Source organism: Danio rerio, chromosome 21, assembly GCF_052040795.2.
Source record: "Danio rerio strain M-AB ecotype USA chromosome 21, GRCz13ab, whole genome shotgun sequence".
Taxonomy (NCBI): domain Eukaryota; kingdom Metazoa; phylum Chordata; class Actinopteri; order Cypriniformes; family Danionidae; genus Danio; species Danio rerio.
In genome coordinates, this window is record NC_141041.1 from 18,463,185 (window position 1) to 18,480,378 (window position 17,194).

The window sequence follows — 17,194 nt, forward strand, 5'->3', positions numbered from 1 at the left end:
TTTATTGATCCTGGGTTTGTCTCTGGTATCTCTGCAGAGTCTCAAGGTCAGGAGCACCAAGGAGTGCAAGGACCTGACAGCCAAATACTCACTGGAAAGTAAGAAACCATAAGATGGCATTCGTTTGTTTTCATGTATTATATGGTCATTATATTACCTGTAGTATTTTCATTGAGCTTATGTGTTGCACATTTTGCTCTCAGCATGTCATGTATTTCCTTCTTTTTAATTCAGTTGCATAAAACCCATTGAGTGGGTGGATTAGATAAGGTTTCAAACATCGGCATTTGAGCCTGCAGTATGAAAGTGGCTCTTGTGAATAATCGCCCACTATGTGTGTGTGTGTGTGTTCTCTTCTGTCTTGTCTCTGCCAGCTCTGCTCTATAAACCAGTGGACAGAGTGACCCGGAGCACGCTTGTTTTGCATGTGAGTCAACCTTAGTTTATTATAATATATTCTTTAGGCATTACTTATCATTTTTACTATTACTCATGTTGTACACTCCAAATGCCAGTGCCTTGTGAAGTTGATTTCCCAAGGTATTGGGCCTGTTTAAATTAGATTTCATATATAGTATAGTGTATATTTTAGGTTGGTCTATGGGCTAATGTATAATTATATCCATGTATTAATCACTTTCCCATTGCCAACATGTAAACAGCTTTGGCATAAATTTTTGATTTTTATATGGAGTGTTTTATGCGGAAAATTAAACTGATGTGACGTTTACACCAGGGTGCAAATTACAGGGGGGTTCGGGGGGGATTGACCCTCCTGATTAGCACTTGATCCCCCATAAAGGAAGTCAAAACAAGATGTATGGGGGGTCAGTTCTTTAATACTGAGAAATATTACACTTTGATCTGTATTTCAAATATTATTTTTAGTAATTAAAATATTATATAATACAAATATATATTTGACCACCCCTATAAAAGTTCATACCATTGTTAATGCGTAATTGTGCCAATCAGTCTATTCGAGGAAAAAAAGCCTGACAGCAGCAGATCTAGAGAATCAATAGACATTGTGTTCACAACACTTTGTTTTCTTGTAAAATAGGTGTTTGTATTTATATTTAGCCTGGAAATCAAATCAAATTAGACATATAGTTTGTAGTTTAACCTATAGTAACATCTGAAATAGCTAATCAGAGAATACTGTAGGTGAGAATACACTAAATATCCCTCTAAACACTGAAAACTTATATGCATTTTATTAATAAGCTAGATGTAATTAAAAATAAATACATAAATGACTGAAGCATGTGTTACACAACCCGAAACAGTTGACCCCCTGATCGTCAATGTATAATTCTCACAGTGGTTTACGTCCCAAATTGCCTTCCCCACTTTTCTGTAACAATAAAATGAATGTTTATACAGTAAGTAAGATTATGCTAAAAGAATTATCCAAAGAAATGTGATTAATTCAAACTGTGGTCAGAACTATGTAATCAATATTCTCAAATATACTTTGATTTCAAACTATCATAACAGTGTCATTTGAATTACCTCATCTGTTGATAATATGATGCTAATCAATTGGAGAGCTTGTGCAAAGAAGTCCACATGGCTATGATCAGATTTTTTTCCCTAAATACTGGCATTTTTGTGGTGTTTACTTTGTTATTTAGAAGAAATCATATAACACATATTTATTTATTTATATATCTAAATTAGCCATGTGGTCTGTGCCTGGATGTGTATCATCGGTATATTAGAACGACATTTTAAAAATCTCACATGTACTGTAATTAAACAATAAATACAACTTTGCAGTAAGTATATCAGGGCATTGAATCACACAATGTCACACCAAGTGGTTCCAAAGTGGTTTATAAATTTCTCATGAACTCAAAACAAGATATTCTGAAGAACGCTGATTTAAAAAAAAGTCATTGACTCTAACAGCCCTTGAGGAAAAAACAGATAAACTCAAAAAATGACTTTTGCTGCATGTTCTACTGAATTATTCAAAATGAATCTTTGATTTTCTGTGGAAACAACACAATTCTTAAGAGTTTTTTGGGAAAACTAAATTTTTTATGTTCTGTCCACCTTAATTTGTAAAAATGATTAAGTTAACCTAATCGATTTGTGTTGTGACATCATGAAGGAATGGACCCTTCACTAAGCCCCGCCCTCCTTAGTTACTGTTGTTACACCTATCAAGCATTCGTGCCTGACACGTCTATTACACTATGTATGAGCCAATGTCAGACATTCCCAGAAATATAATAAGTAATTTTTGGTGAGCAGCTGAGATATATGAGAAAGCCAGACAAAAAGGACTGCAATATGCATCACAGGGGTATATTCACGACTAAATACGCAACAAATTTGAAAATAATTTAATCATAATTGAAGCTACAGTAGGTTAGCCTAGCCGCCTCATACACTGACCATTCAACAGCTTAGTTCATGCACAGCAGGATAGGTGACAATTAAAAATAATCTTATAATAACAAATTAAACCGTGATTTCCCTTTTTTTTCTGATAGACTATTGTTGTGCAAGGAAATATAGCGTTACTAACCAACGGGGAAACACTCATGGACACTGCTTTAACACAATTCATTCATAGAAAGAGCAGCCAGAAAGGGGAAATTGATGGATTTGATGGATTATTGGCACCATTGACCCATAACAATGTACAGCACTGATAACTGTCAGAATGTTTGTGTTTTTTATACCATTATTATTTTAATTTGCAATAAATTGGAAAAAAAGAAATAAATTGAAATGCAAATCAAAGTATAAACAGCAGAAGTGAACAAATAGATTTTCCCTACCAGCAAATGTTGATCCGACACCAAATATAAAAGCAGGCACTAACCCGGTATAACGCCGTCACCAATGGCTAAATCTCTAAATCTGACGAAAACAGTGGTGATTTGTAGCTCTGAAATGGACATGAGGGATATAAATGTCTAAAAAAACGCTGCGGGTAAAGTATATTGATCGCAAGTGCTCAGTTTGGGATCACATCTCGGTTTTGTTTATATGTAATTTCAAACATTCATAAATTAAAACAGATAAAAATATGACTGGATTGTGCTCGCTGTTATTGCTATTGCAAAGGCTTAACCGGAGCAGTGCTCATATTATCGAGCAAGAAGAAAGAAAAAGACAGCTGTGAAACATAACCTGCTTTGTATTTTGTAGGAAACACAGTTTAGATCTTTTCAGGGTAAGAGGTTTTTGAGTTATTGCCATAGATCTTATTGCCCTTGGTCAAAATTTTAGGATACTGGTTTCAGATTTGCACAATTCATATGCACAATGCATTGTTTCCCTCGGTCGAAAGCTTGACAGACCTCCTGCGAGTAGCTATGGTTTTCAGGTGTGGCTTAGCGAAGGGTCAATAGTGTGGAACCCAGCATTTTTTACATTGTACCATGGGAGGTAGTTGCTGTTCGCAATATTATTGAGTAAGTTTATCCTCATTTGTGTTCAACAAGAAAAAAAGAAACTCTAAACAGGTTTGGAACAAATGGAGGATGAGTAAATGAATTAAAATAGAATTAAATCTTTGGATGGTTATGCTCATGTACAATCACAAGCATTTCTTGCTGCAATTCACTTCATGGTTTCTGAATTCTGTAGCATTTAAGCCAAGAATTCAAAGCTTTTAAGTACAGCTCCTATGTCGTAATGAATTAACCTACTGGTAACTGGTTCTTTTATTTAGAGGGCAGTAACTAATGCACCCTACACTGTAAAAAAACAATGGGTTCCGCACTATTGATTTTTGTTGGAACAATGTAAAAGAATTAAGTTAATACATTGGTTTTTACAAACTAAAGTGGATTGAACATACAACAGTTAAGTTGACCCCAAGAAAACTTAAGAATTGTGTTGTTTCAGCTGATTTTAAATAAGTAGTTTGAACAAACAGCAAGCATAAGTTTTTTGAGTGTAGATCAATGATATTGCAGTATTTCCTATTCATAGTAATTCACCGTCTGGGTTCACCATCTTGTACAGTATTTTGTTTTGCATGATCGAAGAAAAAAATGTACTATCTCTTTGATTTTCTATTGATTGTCTACAGGATCTTCTAAAACACACACCCTCCAGTCACCCAGATTACCCGCTCCTGCAGGACGCCCTTCGTATCTCACAAAACTTCCTGTCCAGCATTAACGAAGAGAGCACGCCTCGCCGCCAGTCCATGACCGTGAAGAAAGGAGAGGTGAGTGCAGAAACCATCTTACCCCTCTCCCTCACGCTCAAACACCCTCCATCTTGTGTACGCTGGAGAGTATTTGTCAAAAACATTTTTAAAGGGCAGAGAAATGTCAAAACTCCAGGTCGCACATAGCGCAGGTGCCCCGGAGCTCTCCAGCCAATGAGCTCCCATCAGGATATACAGCCAGTCATTTCCATCCATCTCAGAACCAAACCGCTCTCTGTTCACCGCACAACCTATCCTTGGGCGACGCTAATTCACACTAGCATATACTCTTCATCTCCACTGAGGCTTTATGCTTATAAATAAAACATCGGCTATTTTGTTACTCACATCTTTGCTGCATTTTAGCTGTTTGTGCTCAGATCTACTGGGATTTTTCTTTAATCATCTCTTCGGTATCTGCTTACTGATGGTCTTGAATCATGATGATGTCATTAGTTACTGGCGGTAAGAAATCCTCGTTGTCACTGGCAGAGAAGATCACCATTAAAGAGATCTTAGAAAGAAAAGATATGTTTGCATTTAGTTTACACCTGGTCACTTTGTGTTTTCTCTTATTTTTTAGCTGTCTGATTTGTGAAAAAGGTTTTATTTACATTCGGCCACATAAATGTATCTCAGCTAAATGAATATTTCTTCAAGTCTTGCGCTATATGTAAATTTAACTAGGTTACACCTACTAAAGTATCAGATACACCAACAAAGGCTCATTCTGAAAATATAGCCCTACCTCCGTATGGACTGATTTCCCGCTGTTCCCAGTTTGTTTAGTAGTTGCCATGTACATCAGCGGACTTGAGACGCAGAAGTTTACCAAGATGATATGGTTCAAGTCCGGTAAAGAATGGTTCCAAAAAGCGGGTAAGACAAAAACAGAATCCAAAAGAATTAAATGAACAAGTAAATAACAAGGTGAAAATGTGGTAAAATGTGAAAACGTGGTAAAAATCAAAGAAGGGCTTTTCTTTTTCTGGATTGCTTTTGAAAATTGTTGCTTGGGTTTAAGGAAGTGGGTGGGTGGGTCAGTCTATACAATTGGTTGGGTTTAGGGAAGGAGGAGGGTAGTCAGTCAGTCAGACAGCGGCCTCTGGTGGGTTTATGCACAAACAGTAGGTGCAAATGGCACTCACAAGAGCAATTTGAGATCTGAAAAAGCATACACAGCGGCCTCTGGTGGATTCGCGAAAGCTCCTAATATGTATTCGGCAGTCTCCAGAAATGTATATAGAGGTATGTTTTCGGAATGAGCCTAGGTTGGATATCGTTGCCATTTAAAGACCATTTTATGGCACTCATTATATAATGCCAAAATGACAAAATTATAGCATCATAATGCAAGTACAGTACACTCTTCCAAAAACACATCATATTTTATTCTTAAGACTCTTAGTCGTTTTAAAAATGGAATAATTAGCAATTGAAATCAGAATGTAAAAATGTATTCCAACAAATAAATAATAATAAATGTTAACCAAAAAGTAAAAGGTAAAAAGTAACAGAGGCTGTCATATCTGCTACCATATCTATTTTCAGATGTCAGACACCCACATGAAAATATACTATAGCAATTTATAGCAAATACTAGTGTGTTTTTTTAAACATACTGACACCTCCAATAGAGATAGAGATGCTGCGCAATTAGATAAAATGTTGCTAGAATATATGTATGGACAATATTACCAAAAAAGAGGTCATGTTCATGTGTTGTGTGATATATTCATTATTGTGACAGGCCTACACCTTCACCTTCTAGTGGTATATGCAAATTTGACAAGGTTACATCAGCTAAAGCATTCTATTGAAGTAGTTTTTGTTGTTTCAAAAACGTAAGCTATATGTCTTACTCTTCATACATTGACTTTATGTGTTCTATAGGTTTTTTTTATATGTTCTGTAGGCTTTTTAAAACTGTTAAAGGGTATTCATTAATTTGTGTATAACTTACACTCCAAAAAACAAAAATATGCCTTTCTAAATGAGACAAAACACTATATGGTTTCTGCTATTTTAGGATACCTCTCTATTAATGAGATTTAAATACAGGTGCGTGATGTATCTGTTTTTAATGCTACCAAATTTATATTCATTTAACAATCCAATTTTATCATTAAAAGATTGACAACTAGTCAAAAATAGAATGAAACGAGAATTAAAGTCAAATTAAATAAACAAACATCCCCTACTGTCATTTGGCATTGCGTTACATAATATTGTACTGTCATATAGCCAAAAAACAACTTGTGACAATTCATGGTATTAACTACTGCCTTAATACCTGCCCATTATTAAGATATTATCAGTTCGTTTGTAATTATACAATATGATCTTATTCTGCATCCCTAATCCTACCCAAAACCTAAACCCAACTTCTTCCTTGCAAGTACACAGCCAATTAGTAGCCTATTAAGCTAGTAGTAGTGTTAGTTAATTGTTTGTTAATACCATAAATTGTGACCTAAACTAAAGTGTTATCGTTTATTTTGTTACATTTTTGGAGGAGTAAAATTAGGTTTCAACAACCAGATGCATTTAGACCTGTCCTGATTCATCAGGAATGTGTCCGGACTGTCTCTTGATGTGGTTTGAGCGATCAGATCTCAAATGCATTTCGTAGCCCATTTACACCTGTCCTTTTTCCGATCAGAAAGCTATCCGATCAGTAAAAACGCATGAAGTGACCAGGTGTAAACAGCCTCGGCGAGTCTCTACGCCACCCCCTTCATTCCAGCAATGTGGCCTCAGGAGAGTGACAGATGAATTGTTGCTGCGTGATTGATGGCGAGCAGCACTTGCGTGTAATTTGCCTTAATGAGCCCACCGCACTCTGACTCGCAAACTCATTGATTATTCATAAAAGGCCATCTTGTGTGGAACAGGCTCCACCCACTTTGAGTAAACGGCGAGGAGGAGTTTGCACTTGCTTTCCTCCCTCGGGCGTGAGCGGACGGAGCAACTGATCAAATATTGATAGTGTGTGCATGAAAGGAGCTCATGGAAATCAATGTGTTGTGGAGCTTATTGTCTTTCAGTCCAGTCTAAAAAAAACACACAAGCCTAAGTTTGCCTTGCTTTTGTTTGCTGGTTAACCAAGGATTCATGACTTCTAGATTTGTGGTAGCTAATGCTAGCAGAATTAATATTGTTGGAAATACTTTTGGCATAAAGCTCTGGTTTGTGCAACTGACATCAATCACATAACTTGATGATAACCTACAGTACAAACCACCCACATTTTACAATAACAATCAGTAGCATTTTCTAAAATGACAAATCTACTAATATTTTTTGTTAATTATTTGTTACCAAGTAGGATATGCAAAGTGCTAGTCGTTACTCCAATATTAAATAATTTTTCCATTGATTGTCGTTCAATATTGTAAATAAAGTAGCTGATATTGGTTGTTCGTCTGCCCTCTTTTATATTAAGGACCAGGGTAGGGTTGCACCAGCTGATCATGAATTTTTTTTTAAACTGGATCGTAAAGTCCACACTAGGGGCTTAGTAACTACTATCTAGTTTGTAACTAAATTTGTTCTTACAAACATCTTCAAACCGTAGTTAGTAGGTCTTAAGCTCTTCGTAAAGTCATGCGTAGTCACATTGAATGACGTAATATCCAATAAAAAGCATTTAAATCATTAAACTGCTTTAAAATTCTGTAACTATTCCATCTATATATAACTCCTCTCCTATGAAAATAAAATTATAAATGACTTTTTTTTCATAAACTGAACAAATTGCGAGATTTGGAAGGAAATTAAGGCTGTGAGTAAACAAAGACCATTCTTCTTTTTTATCGTGAGCTTCTCAATGTAAACTTATCTCACTGTCATTTCATTATCCATGGAAGGATGCTGCTGTAAATATTTAGTTAGAATGTAGTATTATGTTTAAACTTTTAAACGTTACGGTTAAAGTTCAGTGGTGCAACACAAAAATCTTTAGTAATGTGTAAGTTGTAACTTAGGGCGCTTTCACACTAGTACTTTTGTTCCGCACCCGGGTTCGTTTGACATCAGAGTACGGTTTGTTTAGCTAGTGTGAACGTGTCTTCTGAACTCGGGTGCGCACCTACGAACCTGAAAGAGGTGGTCTAGGGTACGGTTCACTTCTGGTATGAATGTAATCGTACCAAATAATGGAAGTAAACCAGCAACTGAATAATAATCTATCGTCTGCATGCGTGTTTGTGTGTGTGTGAATCTGCGTATCACGTACTGTTTCAATTTACTATAATCTTCTAAGTGAAGCTGCATTGACACAATCTACATTGTTAAAGTGCTATACAAATAAAGGTGAATTGAATTAAACTGAATACTGTACCTTGGTGACAAGCGGGACTGAGCCAGAGCAAGCACAGTGATAATGTCTGCTTGTCTCCTCCAAAAGTAGTATGTCTGAATTCGTAGAATTTAAAAATCAGTTTACAAGAAGTACCCGGAAGACCTACTTCTTCCGGTGAGATTCTGAAGTGTGCATCCCATGCAGTGTGTTCGGCCAGTGTGAACACAAACCAACCGAGAAGATGGCAAATGGGGACATTCGAACTTGGGCACGGTCCAGGCATATGAACCAAGTGTGAAAGCACCCTTAGTGTCCCTTTAAGTCACAACTAGGCTAACTTCCACAGATGCCACTGACCCCCAAATAAGATCATTAATTAATGTTGTTGTTTTTTTTTCAAACATTTGAAACCCCTCAGGAATAATATTTCACAATTTGAAAACCTTGAATATAAACTAAAAATTAATTCTGAACAAATCATTAAGCAACACTGCTAAATGTAAACCAAATATAAAATGTTATACGCATTTTTGTTTGTTTGCTGCAATGTAATAATTTCTATGTTTGCTTGTAGCATTTAAAACAGCTGATTTTAATTATTAACGTTTTATCCCTTTATTTATTTGACATATATTAGTTTCCTGTCCTAACACAAACATGTTATTTAGCTTATGGGCTAACTGATTATAATGTAATGTTAGTTAAATCTACAATTTTATATGCATTTTTCTTCCTATATATCACAGTGTAATAATTTCTACATTTGCTTGTAGCATTTAAAACATTCATTCATTCATTAGTTTTCCCTTCGGTTGAGTCTCTTATTTATCAGGGGTCACCACAGTGGAATGAACCGCCAGCTATTCGAGCACAATTTTATGCACTGGATGCCCTTGCAGCTGCAACCCAGTACTGGGAAACACCCATACACTCTCACATTCACACCCACATTCATACACTACATTCAATTTTTAGTTAATCCAATTCACTTAAAGCGTATATAGGAGGAAACCTACGCGAACAATGGGAGAACATGCAAACTCCACACATAAATGCCAACTGGCCTAGCCAGGACTCGAACCAGCGAACTTCTTGCTGTAAGGCAACAGTGTTAGCCATTGAGCCACCATGCTGCTCGCATTTAAAACGACTGATTTTAATTGTTAACATTTTTGTTCATTTATTTATTGGACATATATTAGTTTCCTGTCCTAACATAAATATAATTATTGGCTTGTGGGCTTACTGGCTGTAATTTTGATATCAGTTTATCGTCAATTGTTTTTTTTTTGTTCATTAGAGATGTATCCAGCTCGAGCAGAGAGCTTCAGCATGGTGCCCTAAGCTAACTTCTGTGCTTGATGCCAACGAACAAAGATCTCATTATTTAAGAGTAACTTCAGAACTGATATCAGTGGGCAGCTAGAAGCATTAGCATGATTGTTCAGGTCATGCTTGTGTTGCTTAGCCAGGGCTTCTAGTGTTTCCCGTGCTGGAAACTGGAGGTATGCGTGTGAGACACAGAGAGAAAAGAGATTCAGTGTGGCCCCAGAGGCCCGCAATAGCTGGGCCAAAGCCACTTAATTAAAATGCAAATGAACCTGCCCATTTCAGAAAGCAGCATTTTCAGCGTCTGCAATATAACACACACATGTGTGATGGGCTTTGTGTGTAGTTGCACATGTGACAGTCACTATGTAAATATGCATGTCGGCACAATCCACATACAGACACATAAACACAAACCATCCAAACAACCAGATGACCTCGAGCTCTTTAAAGCCACCTGCTCTGTTCAAAAGAGCATCCTTAATGTATACATGGCATCAACCTACCACACACAGACTCTGCTGATCAACATTTTGCTTCTTACCTTCAGGGCACAATCTGTTAAGAGGTGATTTAAATGCCTAAATGTGGAGATTTATTTCTTTTAATCAAAGTGGCAGTATTATCATGGGCTCCTCATTTTAAGATGAGACACTGCAGGCGAAACAGTTTTTTTATGCAACTGTATTGTCTGTATTGCAAGTATTGTTTTTTACATCCAAAATACACTTTATACTGTTTTTTGTTGTTGTACTTGTTATATTGTGACTGTTTTTAAATAGTCACAAATTACATATTTTTCTCAAATGTATTTTTTTCCATTATTTCCATTTCAGAAGGGTATACTTAAATTTGCTGTATATAAGTATTTGACTCTTCTAATACATAACATAATATGTTTGCAGATACTAAGTAAACTTGACCCCAGATATTCTGCTTTGAAAATATGTGTTACGTGCTGGAATGTCTGTCTTTGTTTTGGTCCCTTTAATTCAACCAATGCAAGTTTAGCCAATTATATTTCAGCACCCCGGGTTGCTTTGGTGGAACACAGCGTATTTGATTCATTCAGTCTTGAAGGCTCTCAAAGTGTGCGTCCGTGACTGAAGTGCAACCTCCAGTGGATGTTATCAGACTCCGAAATGAGACGTCGATTTAGAGTTCCACATAAGGTTATTAATTAGTAAATAATATGATTTAATAAATATTACAAATGTAAACATTTTTAACATTTAAATCTTTAACGTTATTATATGTACATGCTCAATCACTGCTATGTGTTGGCTTGCACTGAAGTTCCACTTCAAATGTTTTTTTTTTTCAAGATCTAAGATCAACTGCTGCTGCTTTCAGTGGAATGGCAGTAAATGTCATGTAAAATGGCATTCAAACTCACATTATTAGCATTTAACTCTGAATAAAGCACATGAGGTGTACCTGAGGTGATCATTGTCAGTTTTCTGTTGTTCAGCTTGCATGTTTTGAACAAGGTGTGCAATACCTAGTTCAACCACTTGGTATCAAACATACACACAGCACCTTTAAGCTGGATATTTTTTTGCAGTTTTATTCATATCTATATTCTGAAGATTTTAGTTTTTAAGAATGGAATTTTTTATACATAATTTGCTTAATTATTTTAGGGTGTCTAAAAAAGTCTTAAATACACTGAAATATAGTGTTGTAGGTGTTAAAGTAAATTATGTCCAAGTATGTTATGTCCGAGTAAAGCTACCCAATCGCCTGACACCCAATCACCAATGTTCCATAAGAAAGTTTATTTAATATGTTTAAGTTGTTACTGCAAAGAGTTACAACTCCCAACAACTGTTTGACATTTTTACAGCAAATTCTCCAAATTAAATTCCCTAAATAGGGCAAAGAAAACCAAAGAAAAACATCCCTTTACATGATCTTCCATTAATACATATCTATTTAAAGAAGTTACCAAGCTTTTAGAAAAAATCCTTAATGTTTAGCCTTTTAAGTCTAAAATTAGGGTCTTAAAATGTCTTAAATTGGATTTGAAGAAACCTGCAGAAACCCTGTACATGCCACAAGTGTTTTTCTGTTTGTTCGCAGTATTGTGGTGTGATAAAAAAAGAGATACTCAAAGTCCTATCAAGACTTTGAAAAGAAAATTTTGAACCTGACTTCATCCAATTGTTTTTGTGCTAGAAAGGTATGCAAATCAGAGCACATTTCATTAAACATTGCCTCATTTGCATTTTAGAATTTAGAAAATGTGTGATACAATTCTCAACATAATCAACTAGGGAAATATAGTGATAAGCATAGTTTTTATTATGTTTATTGTGTTTTTTTTTACCCTATTCACCTACGCCTTGCCTAAATAACAGAAATACTCACTCACTTTTTTCTGCTTGCTGTCTTATTTTATCTGGGCTCACCACAGTGGAATGATCCACCTACTAAATAACAGAAACATCCTTATTAAAATTATTTCAAGCGTGTTATGTTACGAAGGCTAAAACCGTACAACCCTGAGGGAATTCTGTCCTAATCACACAAACTTGCACTGTTTAAGTTCTACAAGCGCTCAGTATTTGTGTGTGAGTGTGTGTATGTGTATGTGTGTGTGTGTGTGTGTGTGTGTGTGCGTGTGTGTGTGTGTGTGTGTGTGTGTGTATGTTTAATTTTCAGTGGTTTCAGTCCATTTGCAGTCGGTGATTATGAGATATTGCCATTGTCATGTTTCTACTAGAGGCAAACTGCTGGAAAATGTCATCTGATGTGCTGAGACAGCTCATTTGAGCGTCTCCTCTTTTACACTGAGGAAGAAAGCACATCATGTTCAGTTTAGAAGATACTGGTGTAGATTTGCAAACAGTGTACAGTGCAGAACAAGAGATTGCTGAAGAAATTGAAGTAGGATACCAGAACTGTTTGTTTTTTTTCGACGTGTGTGTGTGTGTGTGTGTGTGTGTGTGTCTGTCTGTGTGTGTGTGTGTGTGTGTGTGTGTGTGTGTGTGTGTGTGTGTGTGTGTGTGTGTGTGTGTGTGTATGTATGTGTGTGTGTGAGTGTGTGTGTCTTTGTACTAGTCTGCATTTTGTATAATTGTTACAGAAATGCCAGTCATGAAAATGTTGATATACTGCCTAGTGCTCTTTGATAGTAACTGTATTATTAGTTAAGAAATATTTATAAAATATTTAATCTTTTGTTTATTTAAATTTTTCTGTAGTTTTCTATTTTATTTTATTTTTTCTTTATTTTTTCCTATTTTGTTTTATTTTTCATTTTATTTTATTTTTTATTTAAATTAATATTTTTTTCTTTGTTTTATATTTTCTTTATTTTTTATTTTATTTTATTTCCTCTTTATTTTTATTATATTTATTTTTTCTTTCTTTTATTTTCTTTTATTTATTTTATTATATTTTATTCTATATTTTCTTTATTTTATTTTATTAAATGCTTTATTTATGCTATTTTAATTTTCTTTATTTCATGTTTCTTTATTTTATTTTATTTTTTCTTTGTTTTATTTTGTTGTATTTTCTTAAAATTTTTCTTTATTTTATTTTTGTTATATTTGTTTTATTTAATTTTTTCTTCATTTTTATTACACTTTTTCTTTATTTTCTTTTTGTCTTTATTTAATTTTGGTATATTTTATTTCACCTTATGTTGTTTTATTTTTTCTTTATTTAATTTAATAAAAAAATAATTTATTTTATTTTATTTTATTTTCATTCATTTATTTATTTCTTTTTGGCTTGGTCCCTTTATTAATCTGGGGTCCCCACCGTGGAATGAAATGCCAACTTATCCAGCATATGTTTTATGCAGCGGATGCTCTTCCAGCGGCAACCCATCACTGGGAAACACCCATACACTACCCACTGTGCCACCGTGCTGCCTTTTATTTTATTTTATTTTATTTTATTCTAGCTGCAAAATTACCAGTCAGTAGTTACTTATAGTTTCTGTTGTCAAATATTTTTGGTTAAAATAAAGCATTTTACTTTTTTCACCAACCCTTAGAGGGCTGGCTTGCTTTACCATTGGGACAATAATCATAAATATGTACTGTATAAATATAAATAAATATGTAGTGCTTCATCCTCCCTTTTAATTAAAGGCTTAAAGGCAGTCCCAGACTATTGTTTCCATAAACACACATGGCCTCTTCTTATTCTCTTATTTTTTTTAAAGAAGACTGCAACACACATATTTCAAATACCTTCTTTCTTGCTGCTTTGCCCTTTCTGCTTGATTTTCCTTTGAAATAGTACCAACGTAATCCTAATGGTGTGGGAGCATTTTGAGAACACTATGTTTCCCAGGATCTCGTTTCAGTACTGCTGAGTGTGAGCTTTTGGACACAAACAGCCCATTGAGTATCCGCACTCACCACCGGATTCATCTATCCTATTTTAAGACGGTAACCATCTAGTTACACAAGACCCCGCACATTAATTACTGCCAAAATGGCTGAGCAGAGGAAAAAAAAGAGCAGCCGTTAACCGCTGATTGAACTGTTTGCATTGACTAAACGACGTAATTGCTCTTCCTGTTGGAAGAGATGTGAAGAAAGGTCTTTTCTCAACCATTCCAGATCTGCATGCTGAATATGTAGTCATTTGGAATGGGAACCTCATTTTTGGCAGTTGACTTGAGCTGAAATCAAGCCATTACACTTCCTTCTGGAAATGCAATGACGCGCAAAATAACTGGCATTCTGGGAGTTTTTGGCATGGATATAAGTTGACTCTTTCATCTTTTATGTGTGTCCAGTTGCAGACAGGCCATCACACTAGTGTTAAAACTTTTGATATGTAAATAAATATAGATTGAAAATACATTGAAATGCAATCCTATCTCTCCTATGGTCCTGTCACTCAGATACTTTTTCATTCTGGTCAGATGAAGCAGTTTTTATGGTGTTAAAGCCCAACATACACTCAGAAATAAAGGTAGAAAGGTTGTCACTGAGGTGGGACCCTATAAATGTACATTTTGTACTTTTAGGTTCTAATATGTACATTTAAGGTACAAAATAGGCCCTTTCATGTACTAATATCTAACTTTAGGGTACTAAAACGGATCTTTTCGGCAATAGCATGTACCCTTTATGTACAAAAGTGTATTTTTAAAGAGTACTATGCCAGTGACTGATTTATTATTATTTCTGAGAGTATAGTCTAGTCTGTCCCTGCACAGTTTCACTTTTCATCTATCAAGCATTTTCAGCGGCTTATTTCATTGTTTATGCTACAAACTACATACATTTTAGATTTCTGTTTAAAGGTCAACTTCAAAATGTGGTAGAAAACTAAATACTTGAAAGTTCTCTTCTACATGTTTGTATGCTTCAACGAATAGGCTTATACGTGTCAAATGAAATTAAAAGACCAGTCTTTAAAACACATTCTAAAGTGAAAATAAACAATTTAAGGGAAAGTTCACCCAACAATTAAAGCTCTGTCATCATCTACTCATCTTCTTGTTCCAAACCTGTTGAAGGCTTTTTCTTCTGCTGAACCAGCCTGATCTCGGGATAAAATGTAACTATTTTATGTATCGTCAGAAAAGTGTCTAATTTGTACCAATTCATTTTATTTCATTTGTTCAAAAACATGGGATTTTTTTAAAAAAGAGCTGTGACCTCAAACTTAACTCTTTAAACCCTATATCATCATCATGAGGGATGAGCAAATCATACTAAAATGTACAAATGAGATTCATTTAAATTACCTGCTAAATCAGTAAGTTACAAATTACTGTAAAATTGCGATAGTTGAACACAAGGGAAGATATATAGTGAATAATGTTGAAAAAAGAAACAGCTATTTACTTCTGAAGTATTTTTTTATTCCTACTATGAATGTCATTTGTTGTTTTTTCCAAAACTATTCAAAATATCTTGTTTTAAGTTCAACAAAAAAGTCTTTGAAGTTAAGACTTCATTTTTAGACATTTTGAGTGTCAGTATATGGGGAAAAAAATATTCATTTTTACGTGAACTATCCCAGAACTTTCTTAAAATTATAGCTGTCATTAACATGAATCAATGACCAAATCAATGTTAGATCTACCTGAAGAATACTGAGCACATCTGTCAGTTGTTATTTATTACTAAGTGATCACTTGTTTATGTAAAACTAGGCAAGTAGTTTCTTCTCTAATACTAAATTTGAAATAAAAAAATGTGAAATTGATTAGATTTTTTCATGGCTCAAAACAATGAAAATTCCAACAATGTTTTAAGTATTATTATTGTTCAGCTGAGCCAGTAGCTGACTGACTTGTGCAATAGTAAAAATCCTAAATATTGAGCCACGCTTGAGGTCTTTAACTCTAAAAGATGAAGAAATTGAGAGAAAGCTTTTCTTTCCTTCGGTTTTGTCCCTTTATTCATCAGGGGTTGCCACAATGGAATGAACCACCAACTTATCCAGCATATGTTTTACAGAATGGATGTCCTTCCAGCTGTACTAGGAAACACCCAGTACTAGGAAACATCCACATGCACTTATTCACACACATACACTACAGCCAGTTTAGTTGTGTTTCAGTTCACCTATAGAGCATGTCTTTAGACCGCGGGGGGAACCGTAGCACCCACTAAGCCACCATGTCGCCCAATAGAAACATGAATATTGACGTTTTAATCAGTGCTGTAGCAACATTTTATAATATATTGAGAACGAATGGTATGTCAGTATAGTTTTTGAAAATGCACGCACACATACACACACACACACACACACACACACACACACACACACACACACACACACACACACACACACAGAGAGAGAGAGAGACTCACAGGAAACAATCTACATTTTCAAAATATTTCTGTGTGATTTATAAGGATGTTTACCCATGAGTACCTCAATTTTGCTCCCTGTGGTGACTCAAGTCTGTGGGCATTCAGGTTGAAGTCCCCACTGGGAAATAAAAACTAGCACACTCGCACAGTTCTGGGAAATGCACTCAAGCGTCCAGTGATACAAAATTGTGTGACTCAACAGAAGGGACATTGCATCAAAATGAGTCTCCGAATGCGAAGGTGAGCAGAGCCAGGTTTGAGCGTCTCATTGGACGAGAAGCTTGTGATATCATCTTTTGTTTCGCCACTGCAGAGATGACGTGTTGCTGTGAGAGCACTGATGCGTGACGTGTGGCCGGGGGTCTGTGTATTGCTTATATGTGTGCCTTTTTCACTGATTATGCTCACGGGATGATCACCTAGCATATGATCTGTGAACAGGAGGGACTGGTTTTATAATGTTGTCCCAATTTTCTTAATTCATAAACACAAAGACTCATCAAAACCAACCTCGCTGCTCTTTTTTGAGAGTTTATGCGCTTTTGTGTTTGGAAGCAGGGTGAGGCTGCCTCCTAGTGG

The 17,194-nt window shown here is 35.4% G+C and overlaps 1 protein-coding gene and 1 long non-coding RNA gene across 3 annotated transcripts in view; one reads left to right on the top strand and one right to left on the bottom strand.

Moving 5' to 3' along the window:
* Positions 1–17,194, top strand: part of bcr (BCR activator of RhoGEF and GTPase) — a 117,752-nt gene that overhangs the window by 79,318 nt on the left and 21,240 nt on the right. The window contains exons 6-9 of one of the 2 annotated variants that reach the window (XM_087300993.1): positions 38–98; positions 375–427; positions 4,058–4,255; positions 10,679–11,902. In XM_087300993.1, coding sequence (XP_087157119.1) covers positions 38–98; positions 375–427; positions 4,058–4,255; positions 10,679–10,915 — 549 coding nt within the window. In that variant the 3' untranslated portion in view covers positions 10,916–11,902. Of the gene's footprint in view, positions 1–37; positions 99–374; positions 428–4,057; positions 4,256–10,678; positions 11,903–17,194 lie in introns of those variants that run through there. The other variant, XM_087300992.1, reaches the window with a different exon arrangement.
* Positions 1,824–14,189, bottom strand: LOC141379842 (uncharacterized). The gene is made up of 3 exons (XR_015520190.1): positions 14,021–14,189; positions 4,929–4,992; positions 1,824–4,694 (listed from the first exon to the last, which is right to left on the bottom strand). It is a non-coding gene; the product is annotated as an uncharacterized LOC141379842 (long non-coding RNA).